The sequence below is a fragment of the Lepisma saccharinum genome, chromosome 3 (genome assembly GCF_977018435.1).
Source record: "Lepisma saccharinum chromosome 3, izLepSacc3.1, whole genome shotgun sequence".
In the NCBI taxonomy this organism is placed as follows: domain Eukaryota; kingdom Metazoa; phylum Arthropoda; class Insecta; order Zygentoma; family Lepismatidae; genus Lepisma; species Lepisma saccharinum.
The window spans coordinates 60094547-60113061 of NC_139231.1; the positions used below are offsets into that span (position 1 = coordinate 60094547).

At 38.7% G+C, this 18515-nt stretch overlaps 1 protein-coding gene across 2 annotated transcripts in view; it reads right to left on the bottom strand.

Moving 5' to 3' along the window:
- Nucleotides 1–18515, bottom strand: part of Claspin (claspin) — a 99414-nt gene that overhangs the window by 9813 nt on the left and 71086 nt on the right. For both annotated transcript variants that reach the window (XM_083118647.1, XM_083118649.1), the window contains 2 exons: nucleotides 3846–4146; nucleotides 1880–2001 (listed from right to left, as the gene is read on the bottom strand). In XM_083118647.1, the coding sequence (XP_082974773.1) occupies nucleotides 1880–2001; nucleotides 3846–4146 (423 nt within the window). The remainder of the gene's footprint in view (nucleotides 1–1879; nucleotides 2002–3845; nucleotides 4147–18515) is intronic.

Sequence of the window (18515 nt, forward strand, 5' to 3'; positions counted from 1 at the left end):
ATCGTGCTTTTCATGAACGTTCAGTATGGAGAAAAAGTTATTACTATTTTGTACGATAAATTTCAAACCTTTTTTTTCATGTAGACACTGGATGAATAACATAGCCAAATGTCAGGCACACTTGGTACTGCCTTCTGACACAACCAATATTGTCAGTACACCTCATAACTACTTTATGACTGTACCATAATTAACCCCATAAATCGCCTGTAATGTGTAAAATGTTTAAAATTTTATTGTTCTTTTATCATTTTGGTAAATATCTACAGAGTGTATCAATACACATCGAAAATTTTTTCAAGTGACTTCATAACTGTCTTTCATCCATGTTTGTTTTCACTTCATACAAAACCTTTCTTACACCTTAGTATTTTCTTTCCTGAATGTTCATGTACAGCACGATTTCCTACTTTCATGTTTAATAAATATCCACATAGACAAAGTTAATAGCTGTGGAAGATTCATGTCTCTATCACTTTTTGTACAAAAGTAACATACATTCATAGTCCCGGTTGCGTCACTCTTTGGACACCCTGTAGAAGAAATGGCAAATATGTGTCTTTTCACTGTTACAGCATTTAAAATTGTTTAGCTAATTCCAAAATATGACATTATGAACCTCTAAACTCTTTAATTAACAATGCCAGTGAAATAGTTTAGCCGCAAGCAAAAATTTCCAGTTTCCCCCCCCCCCCCCCAAAAAGCCAGCTTTTTATCGGAAAACAACCGCCTGTCTACTCGCAGACACTGGCGCACTGCTTTCTGTATGTCTGCAATGTTGTGACTGTAGGGAGAGTGAGGCAGAAGTTCCCACCCCATTTTCCCAATTTTCTCCCTGGTGAACTGAGCAGAGTTAGGCGTGCATTATCATGTTGAAGGATGATTTTCTTTCCAGGATGTTTATCCTGCAATGCATAAAAGAGCTTGTGAAGTGTTTGTTCAAGAAATTCCACTAGAATGCACCACTCTGCATCCCAGAAAGCAGTGCTTATAACTTCGCCAGCAGATGGCACTGTCTTTGCTATATTTTTTGCCAGCGACATGGAATGGTGCCATTCCATATTCTAGCCACTTTGTTTCCAGTTCACAATGGTGGAACCAGCTTTCATCACAATACTCAATATAATACACAATACTTTTGTCACAATACTCAATAAAAAATCACTGCCTTCATTGCGATATCTCTGAAGAAGTTTGTTGAACGGTGTTTTCTCGCTGCACTTTGGGGTCTGTCGCCAATAAACATAGAACCCAGCAGCAACAAATAGCCTAACCTTGCAATCATTTCCTGCACTGTACTGTATCCTATCTCAAGTATTGCTGCAATTGTATCCACAGTGACCTGTTTGTCTTCTTTAATGATGTTGTCAACTCTTTCCATGTTGCATTCCGTGGAGGCAGTTTGTGGGTGCCGTTCCAAGACTGATTTTTGATGCTCGCGTTTGATTTTTAAAATATTTCCCATCTTCTAACAATGCTAGCACCCAAACATACATCTCCATATGCATGCTGAAGTCTATTCTGAATTTCAGCAGCAGGAATTACCACTTTAACAAGGAATTCAATCACAGCACGTTGTCGAAACGAAACATCACTGTCAGCCATTTTGAAACAACTGCCTGTGCTCATACAATCAAAGCTAATGACGTCACACTACCTCAACGCATTCAGTAAAGTATTTTGTGATGATTTACTTTGTTCACGTGTATTGACGAATTTTGTTTTTTGAAAAATTATAGCTTATTACTTTCAGTATGGCCCTCATATTAATCATTTTCAATATTATTGTAACAATAATGCATGATCACACACACTGTCAAACTTGAAGAATATTAAACAAGTTAGGATAAAAAATTATTAAATGCAGAGCAATTTTTACCTAGATTCTTCCACCGGAATTTCCTCTCTCTCCCTGGGCCATCGGAATGAAATTCTCCATCTTCCAGAAACCTTTCCTGAAAAAGCTTCACATCACGTTGATCCTCATCTAGGACTCTTCGCCTGCAATGGAAATAATGATATTAATCCAAATTTGAAGATGTTAGCAGATAATTAAGTTAAATAAAATATAAAGATAAAAACAGGAAAAAGTTAGTCAACAGTTAATTACATGATTTCATTCTATTCTGCATCATTTTTATTGAAGATGCAATGTAAATCCATCTAATCAATGATTATCCAAACTTTTGTTTGCACACGTGTGCATACAGCATGTCCCAAAATGATTATTGCAGTTTCATGGTCCATGGTCGTTTAATTTCCTTTTATGTGGGGTACAAGGACAAAGCTTGTATGGGAATAAACAACAACTCAACAAGTTTATAAATGTTCAATGTGAGCACCTTTCGTGACACCGCACACATTCATCCGGTAGCCCAATGCTTCTCGACACTTTCGTTCGACACCCTTGGACATCCAGAACTCTTCCCTTTGCAGATACACCCAGTTTGAAACTTATTAAACAATCGACGAATGTTGTTATCGGAAGGAGGATCACTTCCAAATCGCCATCAAAAAGCTCGCCGATCTGAAACAGCAGAACCGCAGCTTGCAAATTCAATGACACAAAAGGACTTCTGCACAGGAGTCACCATCTTGTAATATACACCTACACCACTGTGACTGATGGGAAACAAATGATAGGTTAGCAAACTTTCGCTGTCGTTCTTATCGTACATGTACAATATAAACATTCACCTTCGTCTCTTGCAATATACCAACTACTTGAAACCCTGATAATTATTTTGGGACACTGTGTATATGTGTAGTTTGTAGTTTTGTTATCTTGTTGTATTTCTGTAACCTTTGGCTAATTGCAATTACGAGGACAAGCGATGATTAGATTAAATTGATGAAGGAACTCCCAAAGAACACTTACGACAAGATCAAAAGTCAACCACTACACATATCTGTGTGGAAATACATATTACAAATTCATATTGCCAGCAGCTTATTCACTACTAACTACTTCAGGTTGAGGTGGAGATGTAATATGATGGTTCATTTACTATCTCAATTGTCAATACTACATTTTCCACTCTTTTTTTCACAAACAGTATTCATTTTTTATTGTATCTTAGTCAAAGTAATATCAGGGTGTCTACCAAAGTAACAAATCCAAAATTCTTACTTTTTCTTGACCTTTCCCCTTTTTCTTCACATTTATTTAATTGTCCCCTACTTACGTAGTATAGTTGTAAATTAAGAAAATAGCTATTTTTATTCAATAAAAAACCCTTCCACAAGTCCAGTTAAGATGAAAACTGAAGCTGTACTTTAACAAGACATTTAGACTTGCTGTAATTATTAAGGCATACAAAAATTAATGCTTCAAACTTCATCCTGGATGGGGAATGGCCAGATTGCTTTATTTAATATTTTTTACGAAACTTCACACACATAAGAAAGTAATTCTTAAGAAACAAAGTGAACAACAATTCAATACAATTTTAGATTTCCAAATATTCAATTTTATCAAATCCTAGTACAGGTATACAACAATGTTAAGTTCACTATACTGTAAAAAATATCAAGAATTCTTGACCAAAAGCAAAATTTCATGACTTTCTTGACTGGTAGACACCCTGGACATACAGCGTCCTACAATTCTCCCAGGAAATATTTTAATGTTCCACATAATTCTTCAGATATAGACATATTTTTCCTACTGCAGTTCAATCTGAAAATTTTCTGATTTTTTGCCAATCTCATTGTAAATATTTTTTCCCTTGTTTGAATTTTCAATTTCTAGCTGAATTTATCATGAGCTATTCAATAAATGGACACTGAATAATTTATAAGACTCAACAAATCAAAAAATTAAAAATATAAAAAATTCAACTTACATGTGAATCTTTCCAAGTTCTTCTCTCACTTCGTCTTCGTTCAAATTGTCCTTATCACCTTCTTCCAGTTCCAGGCGATCCAATCCTTGTTCATCTTCATCTTCACTCCCCCACTCAGATTCAGAAAGCTCAGCCTCGTTTTCCAGAAATTCTGGTCGAAATAATCCCTTCTTGCCCTTCACTGTGAAACCCTTAAATGCCGGTTCCTCCTCCTTTTCAATTTCATTTTCTTCTGAATCATAATCGTACAGTCCCTCTTCGTCCTCATAGTCTTCGTTATTCAGTTCCTCATCCTCATCATCTGTAAAAATTGAGATCAGTAAATCATAGTTGGAAAGATGAACTGCATAATTATGGTCATACAGTGAAACCACAATTTCATATTCCTGGATTTAACATTTTCCCTCCATATATGTTCAATACTACAGAATTTCCCTAGATTTTACATTTTCCTGAATTTTAAGTTTCTTACCTTGGTCTCCTAAAAATGTAAAATCGAGGTTCCACTGTAACAAAAGCCTCAATTAGGGCTACGCTGCCACCGTTCCCTTCCGATGATTCTGATAGAAAAAAGGTCATGTTTTAAACATTTTGAAACAAATTCTCCACAGTACTTCATACTGTTGTTATTTGTTGATGTGGGACCATGGTGGGATTTCTTGTAAGAATTCAGTTTGAAGTTGTATTTTACTGATACATTAGATCCATAACGTGACTAAATTGTTTCACTTTTCAGTTTTCACAAGTCTTCAAATTACGGAACATTACATGAGACAGTTTTAAATTTAATGGAGGGCAGTGCAACAGAAAGGACACGAGTTCATACCAAAGAAAAAAGTTTTTCTTTCTCATCTCACCCTAAGCCGACCATGTGGCAGAGTGGTTAGCACAGCATGCTATGATTGCAGGGATCTCAGAGTTCGAATCCCAGCCTCGCAACGAGTGTTCTTTGCGAGTGTCCTTTCAACTTCTTCATACCATCACTCATCCTCATCTTTGTGATTAACCAATAGTGGCAGAAAAGTGAAGTAAAATAAACCAAATCAATCAATCATCTCATCCTAAGGTATGTAATTAGATTATACAGGGTTATTGAAAAAAATGGTACAAAAGTAAAGTTATTTTATTTTTAAGTGAAAAGAGATACAAAATAACACTGCAGATGTCAAAACGATAATCCATATCTTGCCAGACGCGTTCCAACATATCCTCGGTTATCAGCTCCACTGCATGAGAGATGCACTGGTTTAAATTATCCAGGTCCTGTGGTAATGGAGGAACGTACACAGTGTCTTTCACAAACCCCAATAAAAAGAAGTCGCATGGAGTAAGATCTGGGGATTGTGGAGGCCAGGTCAGCATTGCCAAATCTTGATTCCCGGTACGGCCAATCCAAAGACCTGGTCTGGTGGCATTGAGGTACGCACGAACAAGGTTGTGGAAGTGGAGAGGAGCACCATCCTGTTGAAAGATGGAATTCGGAATATCTTCCTCCAGTTGTGGCATGAGCCATTCCGATAACATGTCCAGGTAGGTCTGGCCAGTAACAGTGGCTTCGGCAACAAATAAAGGTCCATACACTTTCCGTCTGCTTATTGCATAAAACACATTCACTTTTGGGGAGTCCATTTTCTGCTGCACTATGGTATGAGGGTGTTCTGTACCCCAGATCCTAACGTTATGGCAAGTCACTTTCCCGCTAACATGAAATGCCGCTTCATCACTAAACACTAACCTGTCAGCGAATCCATCCTCTTCTTCAAACGGATTCTGCATTTTAATGCAGAAGGTCTGGCATTTTGGCATATCTGCATTTTTCAGCACCTGCATGAGTTGCAATTTGTATAGTTTAAAGCATAGACACTTTCTTAGAATACACCATACAGTGGGTTGTGGCACATTAAGTTCTTTACTTGCTTGGTTTGTCGATTTTCTGGGACTCGTTTGAAAAGCAGCACGAATCCTATCCACTGTCTCCCTCGACGTTCCTGGCCGACCGGGAATTTTTCTACTGCACAGACATCCAGTTGATTCAAACTTCTGCACCCAGCATGTAATGCAGTGTCCATGTGGCGGTTGTTTCTTGAATTTTGCCCAAAAGTGTCTCTGAACTGTAACAACTGTTCCTGTTCGTGCAAATTCCATTACGCAATATGCTTGCTCTACCTTCGCTGTTGCCATTTTAGCTATCAACAACAAGTAGAGTATCTTGCAGATTTTACGTCAACTACAACCAAAAGCTATAAATTTACAACCTTCCTTTCTTCTTTCCCATGAGAATTGCTTTTTTTTTCACTTAAAAATAAATTAACCTTACTTTTGTATCATTCTTTTTTAATAACGCTGTATTTGATGTGGGAGAACTGTTATTTATGTTGCACATATCTGGTTATGATATGTGGTATCTCATGTTATTCTCTCCATTCACCTCAAAATACATTGCATTTTAATCCATGGTAAAAAGAGGGAATGCTTCAAATATAAGAAATAATGTTAATTTTCCATGTCTGTAGGAGAAACTAAACCATTGTATAGTTAATTTTTTCAAGCTTTGAAATTCATGTTCTTCAGATTGGCAATGTTCTATTTTATGTAGGAAATCACAGTGTCAGAGTTTTCACTATACTGTCAAAAAAGTATTCACTGAAGAACAATAAAATTTTTCTTTGTTGTAGAGTAGCAAGTTGTTCATTACTTGTGCACAAGAGATAATTTCAAATTACATGATTTCAAAACTACAGGTATACTAGTTTCATTTTTATCAAAAAAAGAGTTCACAAAATAACATTTTTAGTATATTTTGATATATTCTGAAGACATATGAGGGGTTCAGAACACAAGGAATGAAACTCCACTTTTCATGGAAATGTAGTGGCACGTATAACATAGAAATGTGAAGTATCAACAGTTTAGTACTAGAAGTAAGTTTCAAATTCTTGCTCATAGAGGCACCACCATGTTTGTGCTCCAACAGCTAAACATAATACTAAGTTATCTAAATGTGCCTTTATCTCAAAACTGTCTTGACTGGGGTTATGCCACATGTGCTCTGAACCCCTTCATATTTAATGAAAAAAATTATATTAATATGTGAGGGTCATGAAGGTTGACTGAGACTTGTGTGTGCATGTGTGATGAATAACTGTAACACAATAAAGCTTGCAGAGGATCCTTCGAAAGTATCGAGCATCCAGCATGATGAATTTGGTACATGCACAACAATTGCAGCTAAAATGATGGTAAGCAATATCTGTGGTTGTGAAGCAGCAGTGCATAATCAAATGTCTTGTGAAGAAAAACATTAAACCAGCAAAGGTTTTGAGAAGATTGCAAGCATAGTATGGGAAACAGACAATGTCACAGGCAAGAATGTATGGCATCAACAATCTGGCGAAGGATGAGAGTTGGTGATTAATGATTCATGTCGACAAGTTCCTCCGACTGCAGTCATGCAAATCACATGTGTAGAAATGTGGTGGTAATAATAATAATAATGAAGGTTTGTTATTGCAGACTTAGATTTTCTAAGGTGAAGGAATAAAAAGGGGTGATTTCACACCCAGAAAAGGGAAGTTATGGCAACACTGCAGCTAGGAAAACTACATCTGTATCCCACCAAAGAATGTAGTTAACAATCCTATAAAATTCCATTCTAGAAAGGAGGGAGGGGGTTATTCTCCAGGTTAATTGTATGAGGACAAATGCAGAAATAACATTGTACAGGGTGGCTCAATAAGTCACTTTACCCCCGTCAGTACAAGGCCACTGCGGCATGGAATGTGAAAATGGCGATGACCAATCATTGCCTGGCCAAGGGGGAACCACATTGACGCCACTCACACGGTCGGCGGCCATCTTGATGTCCGCCATCTTGAATTCATCTTCAGAATTTTAAATGGGAAGGGGGTCGTGCGACATATCAAAATGGGCTAGAATTTCACGGGAAATGCAATGGTGAAGGTTTTTTCGACGTATCTTTAACCAGTAAAAAGTTATGACTGAATTCTTGTACCAATTTGCTCCTTTTCGAGGTGTTAGAAAAATGCCTTAAAATTTGTTTAGCGCATCGGTAATGCATCGAGATCAAAGTGATGTCTAGGGAGAGAAGTTTTCATGCCATTGCACACGATTTTAATCGGATACATCCATGAAGAGCTGCGCATTATGAATGGTTGTCGTGAACAATTTACAGTGTGACGCTTCCATTGAATTAAAAGTCCTTCACAGTGACAAGGCTAATGTTTATGTTCATAAGGAAGTTCATAAACAGAATATTCGACCCTTGTCATCTGATAACTAACTTTGGACAAAAACTGATTCATAACGTTCCCATAAGTGTTCTGGTGTTCTTCCCTATTGAAAAAAACTCTGTAAAACGTACCTTCTTCCATAAGCAAGGATGAAAAAAACTGTTTATTTAACAAATCCAAGTAGCCCTAAGCATTTAAGGTTGCGTTGATGGAAAATTGACTAACCAATCGTGTTCCACACAGCACGCCACACCATTAACTTACCAACACTAACCATTCAGCTTTGATCTGTCGAAAATGGGTTATCAGATAAAAAGCATCGAATATTCTGTTTATGAACTTCCTTCGACCGTGTGGGTGGCGTCAATGTGGTTCCCCCTTGGCCAGGCAATGAATGGTCATCGCTATTTTCACATTCCATGTTGCAGTGGTCTTGTACTGAGGGTGTTAAGTGACTTATTGAGCCACCCTGTATATTTGCAGTGTTTATCAGCATTAACTTGCCTTAAGATTTTTATATTTGAGGCACAATAATATAGAAACATTCAACAATAATTATGCATTGTTGAAGCTCATTCCAGTAGCTATGAAACTACATCCAAAAATGGCCGACTCGACACATATGTACATGTGAAATAATTCTACTCTACTTTATCTCAAGGTAAATGTTTTTATTAAGTTTTCAATTCCAGGACAATGACAGATTGCCAAAATGGAGAGATGTTGACAGTTGCAGCTTAGTACATAAGTTAGTTATTTACCATAATGGTTGATATTTGTGTTCATTTCCTTCATAATTGAACTTTTCTTGTGCTAAAAGTTGTTTCTATTCCAGAATAGAGTAAAGAGTTCCCAAAATAGTTTTGGGAATATGAAACTATTGTTCTTTCATTCGGTTTTAAGTTCCAGTCTATCCAATGTTATTAAATAGCTTGCAACTAGTAAGACACAAAACTCATTTTCTTTGTGTATTGTGATAAGCTAGTGATGAGGCTCACTGATGCAAATTTCAAACAAAATTATTGTGTTCAATCATGTTTATGCAAAATTTTTTAACATGATGATGCCTGTAAAATAGGCAAACCTTGTGACCAACAGTTCTTCGAGCATTAGCAGATTTTAGTTGGATGATGCCTAGTCAACTCGTCTAGTCCTATTGCCAATGTTATTTGTCTTTCTAAGCAGGACAATAGGATAAACGATACACCAGTTTCATTGTTAGCTTACAGTCCTATAGCCTAGGATAGTATACAGAAGATAGCACACAGGATTTGCCTGAAGTGACTTGAGAAAAATCGGGACATTTTGTGCTCTAAATCATATATTATAATGCCATTCATCGACCACTATTTTTTATGAACAACTCTAAGTGTAATTCAATTATATTGATGTTATAAGTCGCAAAATAACAGTTATATTTGCTTCATAGCTTAAAGAACCTGTTTCCAAATCCGACTATGTTAGTGTAGTGGTTACTATATCCAGTGGTATTGTATTCATGCAGATTTGATACTCATGACAGAAGGAGGTAGGGTTCTTGTTATTCGAATTGAAAGCAAAACTGTAGGATCGTTCCCCGAAAACCTACGTGCGTAAAAGTGGCCAGTCTTGGCCAAAAACTTTCACGGCGTAGTTACCACTCGCCATCTTTCCACGAGCCTTGGAACTCTTCCAAGCGCAAAGGGACGGGGGAGGCTATCTCCCTCACAAGGTGAGGCGAGGGACTCGAGCTTCTACCCTTTCTGTTTGGTGGACACCTCGTAGGAAGTTCCACCTAGGAAAATGGGCCTATGCGTTGGCTCTATACTAGGATGTGATAGTACGCAACGGTTGTCCGAGCTAGTAAGAGTTCGTCAGCTCTGGAATACTGACCTGTCGGAAAGGTCATTCGCTGTTGTTATGCTGGGGTACAATACTTTTACGTTTCAAATTTTAAATGTATAACTGTTGTTTGGTATAACATATTAATGTCATCATTTTTGGGGTCAATCCCCACAACCTAGCATCCTGCAATTTTCCTATTTGACTTTAGGCAATGGATCTGCCGATACTTTTCCATCATTTTGATTGTTCACAGGGTCTGCAAAAACTGCACAATACTTTCGGGGAGTTTAATTCTCCTAGAAATTATGCCATATTCGAAGTGTCCATTGATTTTGTACCAATATTATGAGAAATAACTGTATTTTGTTTATGCATAACAGGTGTTTTTATATTCTGATGTAATATCGACTCAGTCCTACTTTTAGTTTAGGTTAGGTGATGCTATATTATTATTTTATATTTATATATGCCAATACAGACTTGAAAGAAATAATTGTTTCATGTTGTAGGTCGCTGTGTACACAAAAGCGACATCTTGTTATACACAGTTGGTTCTCCGGTGCAAGGCTGTAAGGTACAAATGGCCTTGTGTCCCTCTTACAACTGAAAAAAAGAGGCCCTCACAGATGGTAGAGACGTTGATGGCGTTGTGAGGCTTTAAACCAACAGCTACCTGTACCAACCCTAATCTATTGCAACCTGAAGCTGGATGCCCACTGGTGCAGAAGAGACACAAAGGGAAGCAGAGCAACAGAGGAAAATACATGGAATCAAGTGCATGCTTGCCCACTGAGACAGAAGAGGAGCCAAATAAGGATTCGTCACTTGCAAAGACGAGCAATGGAAATATATATATATATATATATATATATATATATATATATATATATATATATATATATATATATATATATATATATATATAGGAATAGGATCAGAAAAGGTGCCAGAAGGGCAGATAAATACAAATGATGAAGGAGACAGTAAACACTTAACACTTAAAGATCCTTTCTTCTATCTTGAAAATGCAACTCAGATCGTGAAATATAGAATTATTTCTCTTCGTGTGGTAACCTCCCTCGAGGTTATTTTTGTTTCAAGGTAGATTTCTCCCAACAGATGGCTCTGTAATCGCCGTGCAAGCAACTTCAACCTCATGGTTTGTGCAGTGAAACAGAACTCAAGACTTTGTCAGACAGAACACATTTCTCAGTCGTTGGGAACACTTCACCCTCGCAAGAATTGAGAACAGCGTACCTAGTACTTCCTTATTAAACTTACTTCTCGTTGGGCTATTCTTTGTGTGTAGCAGTGTTTGAACTTTTATTTCGTCAAAACTAAACATTGCTAATGTGTGGATGAAATGGATGGATAGCTGTAATCGTATGGGAATTACACGGAAGAACATGATTACGGATTGCTGCAAGGTCTCCCAATTTTTAGTGGATTTATGAACGCTATGAAGGAAGCCAAGCTGTTGCCTTTGTCGAGAAACAATTGAAAGCTTGATTGCGTCAGCGCAGATAAGAAGGAAGCCCGAACACGGAAGATGACATGCCACGAGGTAGTTTTGACCATCCCGTTTTGATTCGTCAGTATTATACGTCAGAACAATCAACTATGACAAGGACTTAAAACTGAGTTATGTAAAGGATTCATACACTATGTTGCCATTCGTCACCGGACACCCCATACCAGTACGTTAATCTGGTCGCAGTACCGCATCAGTCTCGTGTAGGGCCACCTTTCGGCGCAATGACGTCCGCAATCATTCGAGGTAGACTTTCCACCAATTTGCGATATGTGTATACAGGAATCTTGCCCCATTCCTCCTGCAAAGCGGCAAACAGCTCAGTGGTTTTTTTTGGGCAGCATGGCCTGGCTCTCAAGTGGCACTCCAACTCGTCCAAAGGTGTTCAATGGGGTTGATATCTGGACTTTGGGCTGGCCAATCAAGTTTTTGCACACACATGTCCTCGAACCATGTGTTGATAATGCCTGCTGTATGACATGGAGCATTGTCGTGCTGAAACAGGTATGGGCCAATACCGAATTGTTCTCACAATGTCGGTAGCACAGAATTGTCCAGAACGTTTTGATACGCATCGACATTCATGTTTCACCGAACTAACACAAGAGGACCAAGACCATACCACGGAAAGCAGGACCACACCATGATGCCACCTCCACCGTATTTCACTGTGGGTACGATACAGTCCTGTAAACAGCGTTCACCGGGCACACTCTACACCTACACACGTCCATCAGACCGCCACATCTGGTAGTACGATTCATCACTCCATAGGATGGATTTCCATTGTTCGAGAGTCTAATGGCGGCATTCCTTGCACCACTGTAACCGACGGGTCGCATTGCAGGCTGTCATATGCAGCTTGTGAACTGCTGCGCGACCATGAAAACCAAGTGCGACGATCTCCCAGTGGACAGTACGATCGAAACTCCTGTGCCACCATCTGTAACGACGCCTTCTGGTTTGACTTCACCACACGTTTCAAGCATCAACGGTCACGATCTGTTAATATTTTCGGTTTACTGGGTCTGGGTCGGCATGTCATGACCCCCCTCTTGCTTCCACTTCACAATAACATCACTCACTGTCGACCGGGGTATCTGAAATTCGTTGGAAATCTCACGGGTGGAATGCCCAAACCTGTGAGCTCCAATGATCATCCCTCTTTCTGCCTCACGCAGTTCGCGTCGTCTGTCCATATTGACTGCTGTAGCTGCTATGAGTGTATTCTCAACCGCCAATGCCTTTTATAGGTTGTATGACGTGTATAGAAGATCCCGAGCACTTTTTGAGGGGTGTCCGGTGACGAATGGCAACATAGTGTATATTACGTGAACAAATTCAATTTCTAGTGCTTGGTATGAGTTGTGTTACAAAAATTGTGCCACGTTTTGACTTGACTGGCTAACGTGTAAAGATAATTCATTGCTTGATTAATTTTGATAAGAAGCAAGCTTGTAAGTGGATTCAAGTCACTACTGTTTTGATGTTGTGCTATTATCAGTAAAGCTTGTATTGAGATTAAAACGGTGATTCATAAGAACCAACTGCCGTGTTGCCAAATCGTAGATTCGTGTAAAAAGGAGAAGAGACAAGAAATGAAAGAACATTCTTCACGAGGTGCATTTGCGAGTAAATTTTCCATTCTCCCTCATGCATACCTTTATTCTTGAAATGCGAGCATCTAAAGGCAAGGTTCCTTTAGGCAGAAATTAAGGCCGGAGCTCCCAAGCAAAGTAAAATAGACATCTCTCCCTACACGAAAGCAGAATTCGATCACACAGAGCTCAATAGCACCACAAAAGCTACATCTCGTTTCCAATGGATTGTACTATGAGAATGATTGAGAAATTCGGATTATATGAAACTGTCTTTGTCTTTCAGAAAGCAAGCCCAGTGGTTGTTAGGAGTCATGCCAGAGTTGATTTGGGCCTAGGAGCTTATGAGCTTTTACTTCATTTGGCATCTCGTTTGGCTCCCTCTTGCATGGGGTGCGGTCTTTTCCCCGTAACTTCAGACTTTGTAGCAAACATGTCCGCTGGCGTACACTGGATTTTTGTCTGAGAGGGAGGGGGCTGAACTCTCAGAAGTGCATAGTACTATGAATGTCGCTGAAATCTTTATTGGGGGGGGGGTCAGGTCATTGATAAAACTTGAACAGTACAAATAGTAGCAATTATTATTATTATTATTATTATCATTCTAATGATTAATGTGTGGATTTAAAGGCACTAAAAACCTCTCAAATAGGCAGGTAAATAGACACCAAAAATGATGAAAATAGGCATTTAAAAAGTCACTTCTTCTTGTTCTTCATAAGGCACTACAACTTCATACACTGTAAGTCAACAATTTCTCTCCATTTTTTTTCTGTCCTGAATGCACTTCCACCATTTGTTGATCTTCATATCTTTCAGATCATTAATAACATCATCCATCCATCTGTATTTTGGTCTGCCTTTTGCTCTTGTTCCTACTGGGTTCCATCTGTATATCCCTTTAACTAACCTTTCTTGTGGATTCTATGAACATGTCCGAAGCCATCTTAGTCTTTGAGATTTGATAAAGTTTATTATGGTGTAATTTTGAATTATTATGTTTATTTCATTATTATTTCGGATTCTCCAAGTAGAGTGCATCACACATATCTTTGCCGTTGCGCACATACCAATTTTCGTTTCGTCTCCCTCTCTCTTAACATCACGTGTTCTACACTGCTCGCCAACCTTCGCCATTGTTGCCATATTGTCATTCCATTCCTGGACACACTCGCGCAAACATCATTGAAAACAATTGAATAGCGCTCCAGCTCGCGGTTCACACCTTTCGGCAGGGACGGTAATGTGGCAATATAGCATGACGAAGTGGTTGCTTCATTTATGCAGTGCATGTTCATTGGCTAGCTAGTAACTAGTGTTGCCAACTGAAAGAATGGAATGAAGCACTATTTCTGTCACGGAAGGAGAAAGGCAGTTAAAATGACCGTCAGTTTTGTTGGATTCGAGGCACCATATTTTTATTTCACACTAAGTATTTGACCGGTTTGACGTTGTGTGCGTTAATTGCGTGTGTGTATGTGAAAGTGTGTGTTTGTTAATGAACGTTAAATTCCATAATGCCTCCAGTTCTGTCAAAGTTGAAATAAAAAACCTTGCATAGCCAAGCTCGGAAAATTCACAAATTGATCATATTTCATAATTTTGGAATTGTTCAAAAGAAATAAATTATGTGGCTCCATGAGCATTTCAACTCTTGGCTCCAGCACGTGTTCTTGTAGAAATTGCATAGAGGAGGCTGTCATTTTTGCTGCTTAATGCGATGCATATTGTTTTCTGTGTTAGAATTGCCATGCTTTGATGGGTGACAAGTTCATAGCACAAAAAAAAAAAAAGTGCCACTCGCAGCTTATCGTCTAGTAGCAGTATATATGTACTTGTTTTTGATGTGGAAGCCGGCATCCTTTGTAAATGTACAACAAAGGCAACAGACTGTCGCCAATCACAGACAGGCAATAATACTGCTTCAGGAGTGTTGTGGTCCAATTGTCAAGGTTTAACACGTTCTAATGTTATTAGTTCCAGGGGCGCAGACTTGTCAAAATTATTGAAGGGGGGGGGCCTCTGATCATTGAAATAAATGAATGAATGACTCACTCCCTCCCTTTTTTAAAAATAAAAATTACGTCTTCGTATAGCAGTTTTTAAGCAGCTATTATATTCCTCATGCAAATGAAATGTAACATGAAAAATGTGTGTCTGCTCATTTGTTTTTTAGATAACAATTAACATTTTTATTTAAAGTAGGCTATGTATTTACATTAAGAGGCCAACATAACAGTTTTATGCCGGCCTCGGTAGCCGAGCATGTTAGGTGGTCAGCTCAACTCGCTTTGAGCCGGAGGTCTCGGGTTCGAGTCCCGGGGAGGGCATGGGTGTGTTTTAATGTCTGCAACATACTTGTAAAGAAAGGATATGTGACGGGTGCAAAGAACCTTAGTGTTGACATACCCATAAAAATAGCTAATATTTAACAGTTTTATTTAATTATTTACATAAATGCTAACACAAATCGCAGGCAAATAGTTTTACTTTTTTGTTCTTGCTACAATATTTTACTTTTTAAATTTAATTTTGCAATAATAAACAAACGCATAGCACGCTGTGGTTTAGGATTAATGCCTTTGATCATAGCCTTTCCCGCTTTCACAATACAGACTTTTCATAAGCTTTCCTTGCGTACTTTACTGCAAGCCAGTGTTAAATAAACTCAAAGACTTTAGAATTCTTTTCCCCTTATGCGTCTAATAACATGGGTACCTGGGGGAAACCCTGGGGGGTAAAGGCGGTCAGGGGCGTGATGCTGATCACATCACCAACACTCACGACCGGATCAAGGAAGTGTGGGGCGTTACACCCACACCCCCTATACGCCTTCATGGCATGGAACTATGCACAGAGGAGCACTTTACCTTTTTTTTTCAAACCTCTCAAATAGGCAGGTAAAGAAGCACCAAAAATGATGAAAATATGCATTTCAAAAGGCACTATTTGAGTAAAATCAAGAAGGCACTAAAATAGGCACTTAAAAATTCACCTTAAAATAAAAAAAAAACAGTAAAATAAGCATTGAACATGAACTTATTTCAATTTTCTTCTTCCAATGCACAATTACACTGCATCAGCATTGCAATTTAGAATTTAGAATTACAGTTTTATTCATAAACGTTCGTTGAAGCTTCACAAACTATTAAAATTATTTTGAATGAAATTCACCTTTGCGGTAAATCGTCAGTTAAAGTAATTCTGGCACAAAGATTTATGTTATCGATTGCGCCAATTTGAACAAATGTCTCAATTGCATGCACCATTGTTCACAATGAGAAAAACAATTTGCACTCTTTTAACCAAAAAAATGTTATTAAAATTCCCCCCCCCCTCCTCCCTGCCCAAATGTTCAAGTTTATTAACATTTGCAAGTTAAGGGTATTTTGTTGACCTCCTGGGACCTGAAAATTTTTGTGATTTCTGAAATGTAGCAAACTGGTCCTGAATGCTATTCTAATGGAATAGAAAACTCCTCGATTCTGCCTTCCCCCATACAAGGTACGCCCTCTATTCCATCCTGCCGCCTCCCGATGTTTGGTCCCAAGTTACGCCCATGTGTGAAATGATGGCTCATCACAGTATCCATTGTTCACCATTTATCCTTTTTTTTGAAAAACTGAAAGCAAACTCTTTCCTGGAAACACTTTCAGAGTAGTCGGAACAGAGATGTCCAGCCTCCGGAAGTAAGGCTTCATGAGACTCGGTTTCAGCCTCGGGCTCCAAGAGGCTGAGTCCATGTGAGGTCGGAGGCGGCTGACCTTGAGCTCAAAGGTTGAGGCTGTTGGAGGCTGGAGTCCAAGATGGAGTTCCGAGGCAGAGGCCCTGTGAGGCCGAGATGGAGTTTGGAGGCTGAGGCCATTGGAGGCCAGAGTCCAAGATGGAGTTTGCAGGCTGAGGCCATTGGAGGCTGGGATGGAATTTGGAGGCTGAAGCTGTGTAATGGTTAGATGAGTTCGGAGGCTGAGGCTGCGTGAGGCTGTCCTTGAGCTCGGAGGCTTGACCTTGTGAAGCCAAAGTCAAATGGACATCTCTGAATCAGAATGTCAAGTAAGTATTATTATCTTCAGATTCGGTCTCATTATATGAAGTATAAATTAAATCCACATGTCTACTTACGGAGCATTATTTAAAGCTGTATTTTATTTGGTTGCCTATTTTGTATGCTTTTAGTGTTAATTTAAGTTAATATTTTCTAAATTTTTAGTACATTCTTGCCTACCTATTTTGATTTCTTCTAGTGCCTAACATCCGGTCTCTAATAATGTGAAATGATATCAGCATATTTGATCCAAGTCCCTTACAGTCTGCACTTAGCCCCCAGTGATTATAATTTATTTTGGCCTACGATGAGCATCTGGGAGAGAAGAAATTCAGACACTACAACAGCAGCCCAGTTTTTTTCTAAATCACGGGAATCAGGGAGCTTCCACAACAATGACAATAGTACCTGGACATGTATGGGGAATGAATACTTTTAAAAACTGACACAGTTTGATGTTTGTCGGATTTTCCATTGCCTATGTACAGGGTGACAATTAATGAACTATATGAAATAAAACGGAAATTAGTGACAAACCACGTAGTACACAAACTGTATTGAAAATGTAAACGGCACTACAGACATTCGGATTTAGGTTACGACATGTTCGAGATGTCTGCCATCTCTGGCGATGATGTGGGGCAGACGAACAGCAAAATTCTGCATGACCCGCTGAAGTGTCGAATATGGTGTCGATGACCTCCTGAATGGCAGTTTTCAGCTCGGCAATGGTTTTGGGGTTATTTCTGTACACCTTCTCCTTAACATAGCCCCCTTCCAGTGCCCTCTGGGTACCCTAGAGCCAGAATGCGGTCCCCAAAATACTCCTCCAGGACATTTTCACTTGGAAATGGCCGACATCAACACGCGTGTGCATACGCATACGAATTCCCATCATGCCCTGTGGCCAGCCACGTAGTTTGGACGTCATCACGCGAACCGTTCAGAAATTATGACGGTTTTATTTCATATAGTTCATTAATTGTCACCCTGTAGCAATAAATGTCTCTGTCAACCTTGAACGACCATTGTACAACTGAAAAGAAGACATTTCAAATATTACAACAAAATATAATTCATTGGTATTACCTGCATGGTTAAGTGAACAGCAAAGAATGAAGCCAGGGGGGACGACTTGATATTGATTGTAATTCCATGTGACTGTGACTCAGTATCAGATATTCAGGACAATATTTTATTTGAAAATACTAGGGCTGAACCGATACCACTTAAGAGCCGATACCAATGCCGATACTCTTACCAATTACCACCGATACCTATGTTTGAAAATTGCAATAATTAAAATTTGTTAAAAATATTCATTAACATTAGTGTGTAAATTCATCTCCAATTATATGCATCAATTTACCAAGAAATTTGCTTTAAAATATTCAAGGATTACACCAGAATATTAAAATAGAT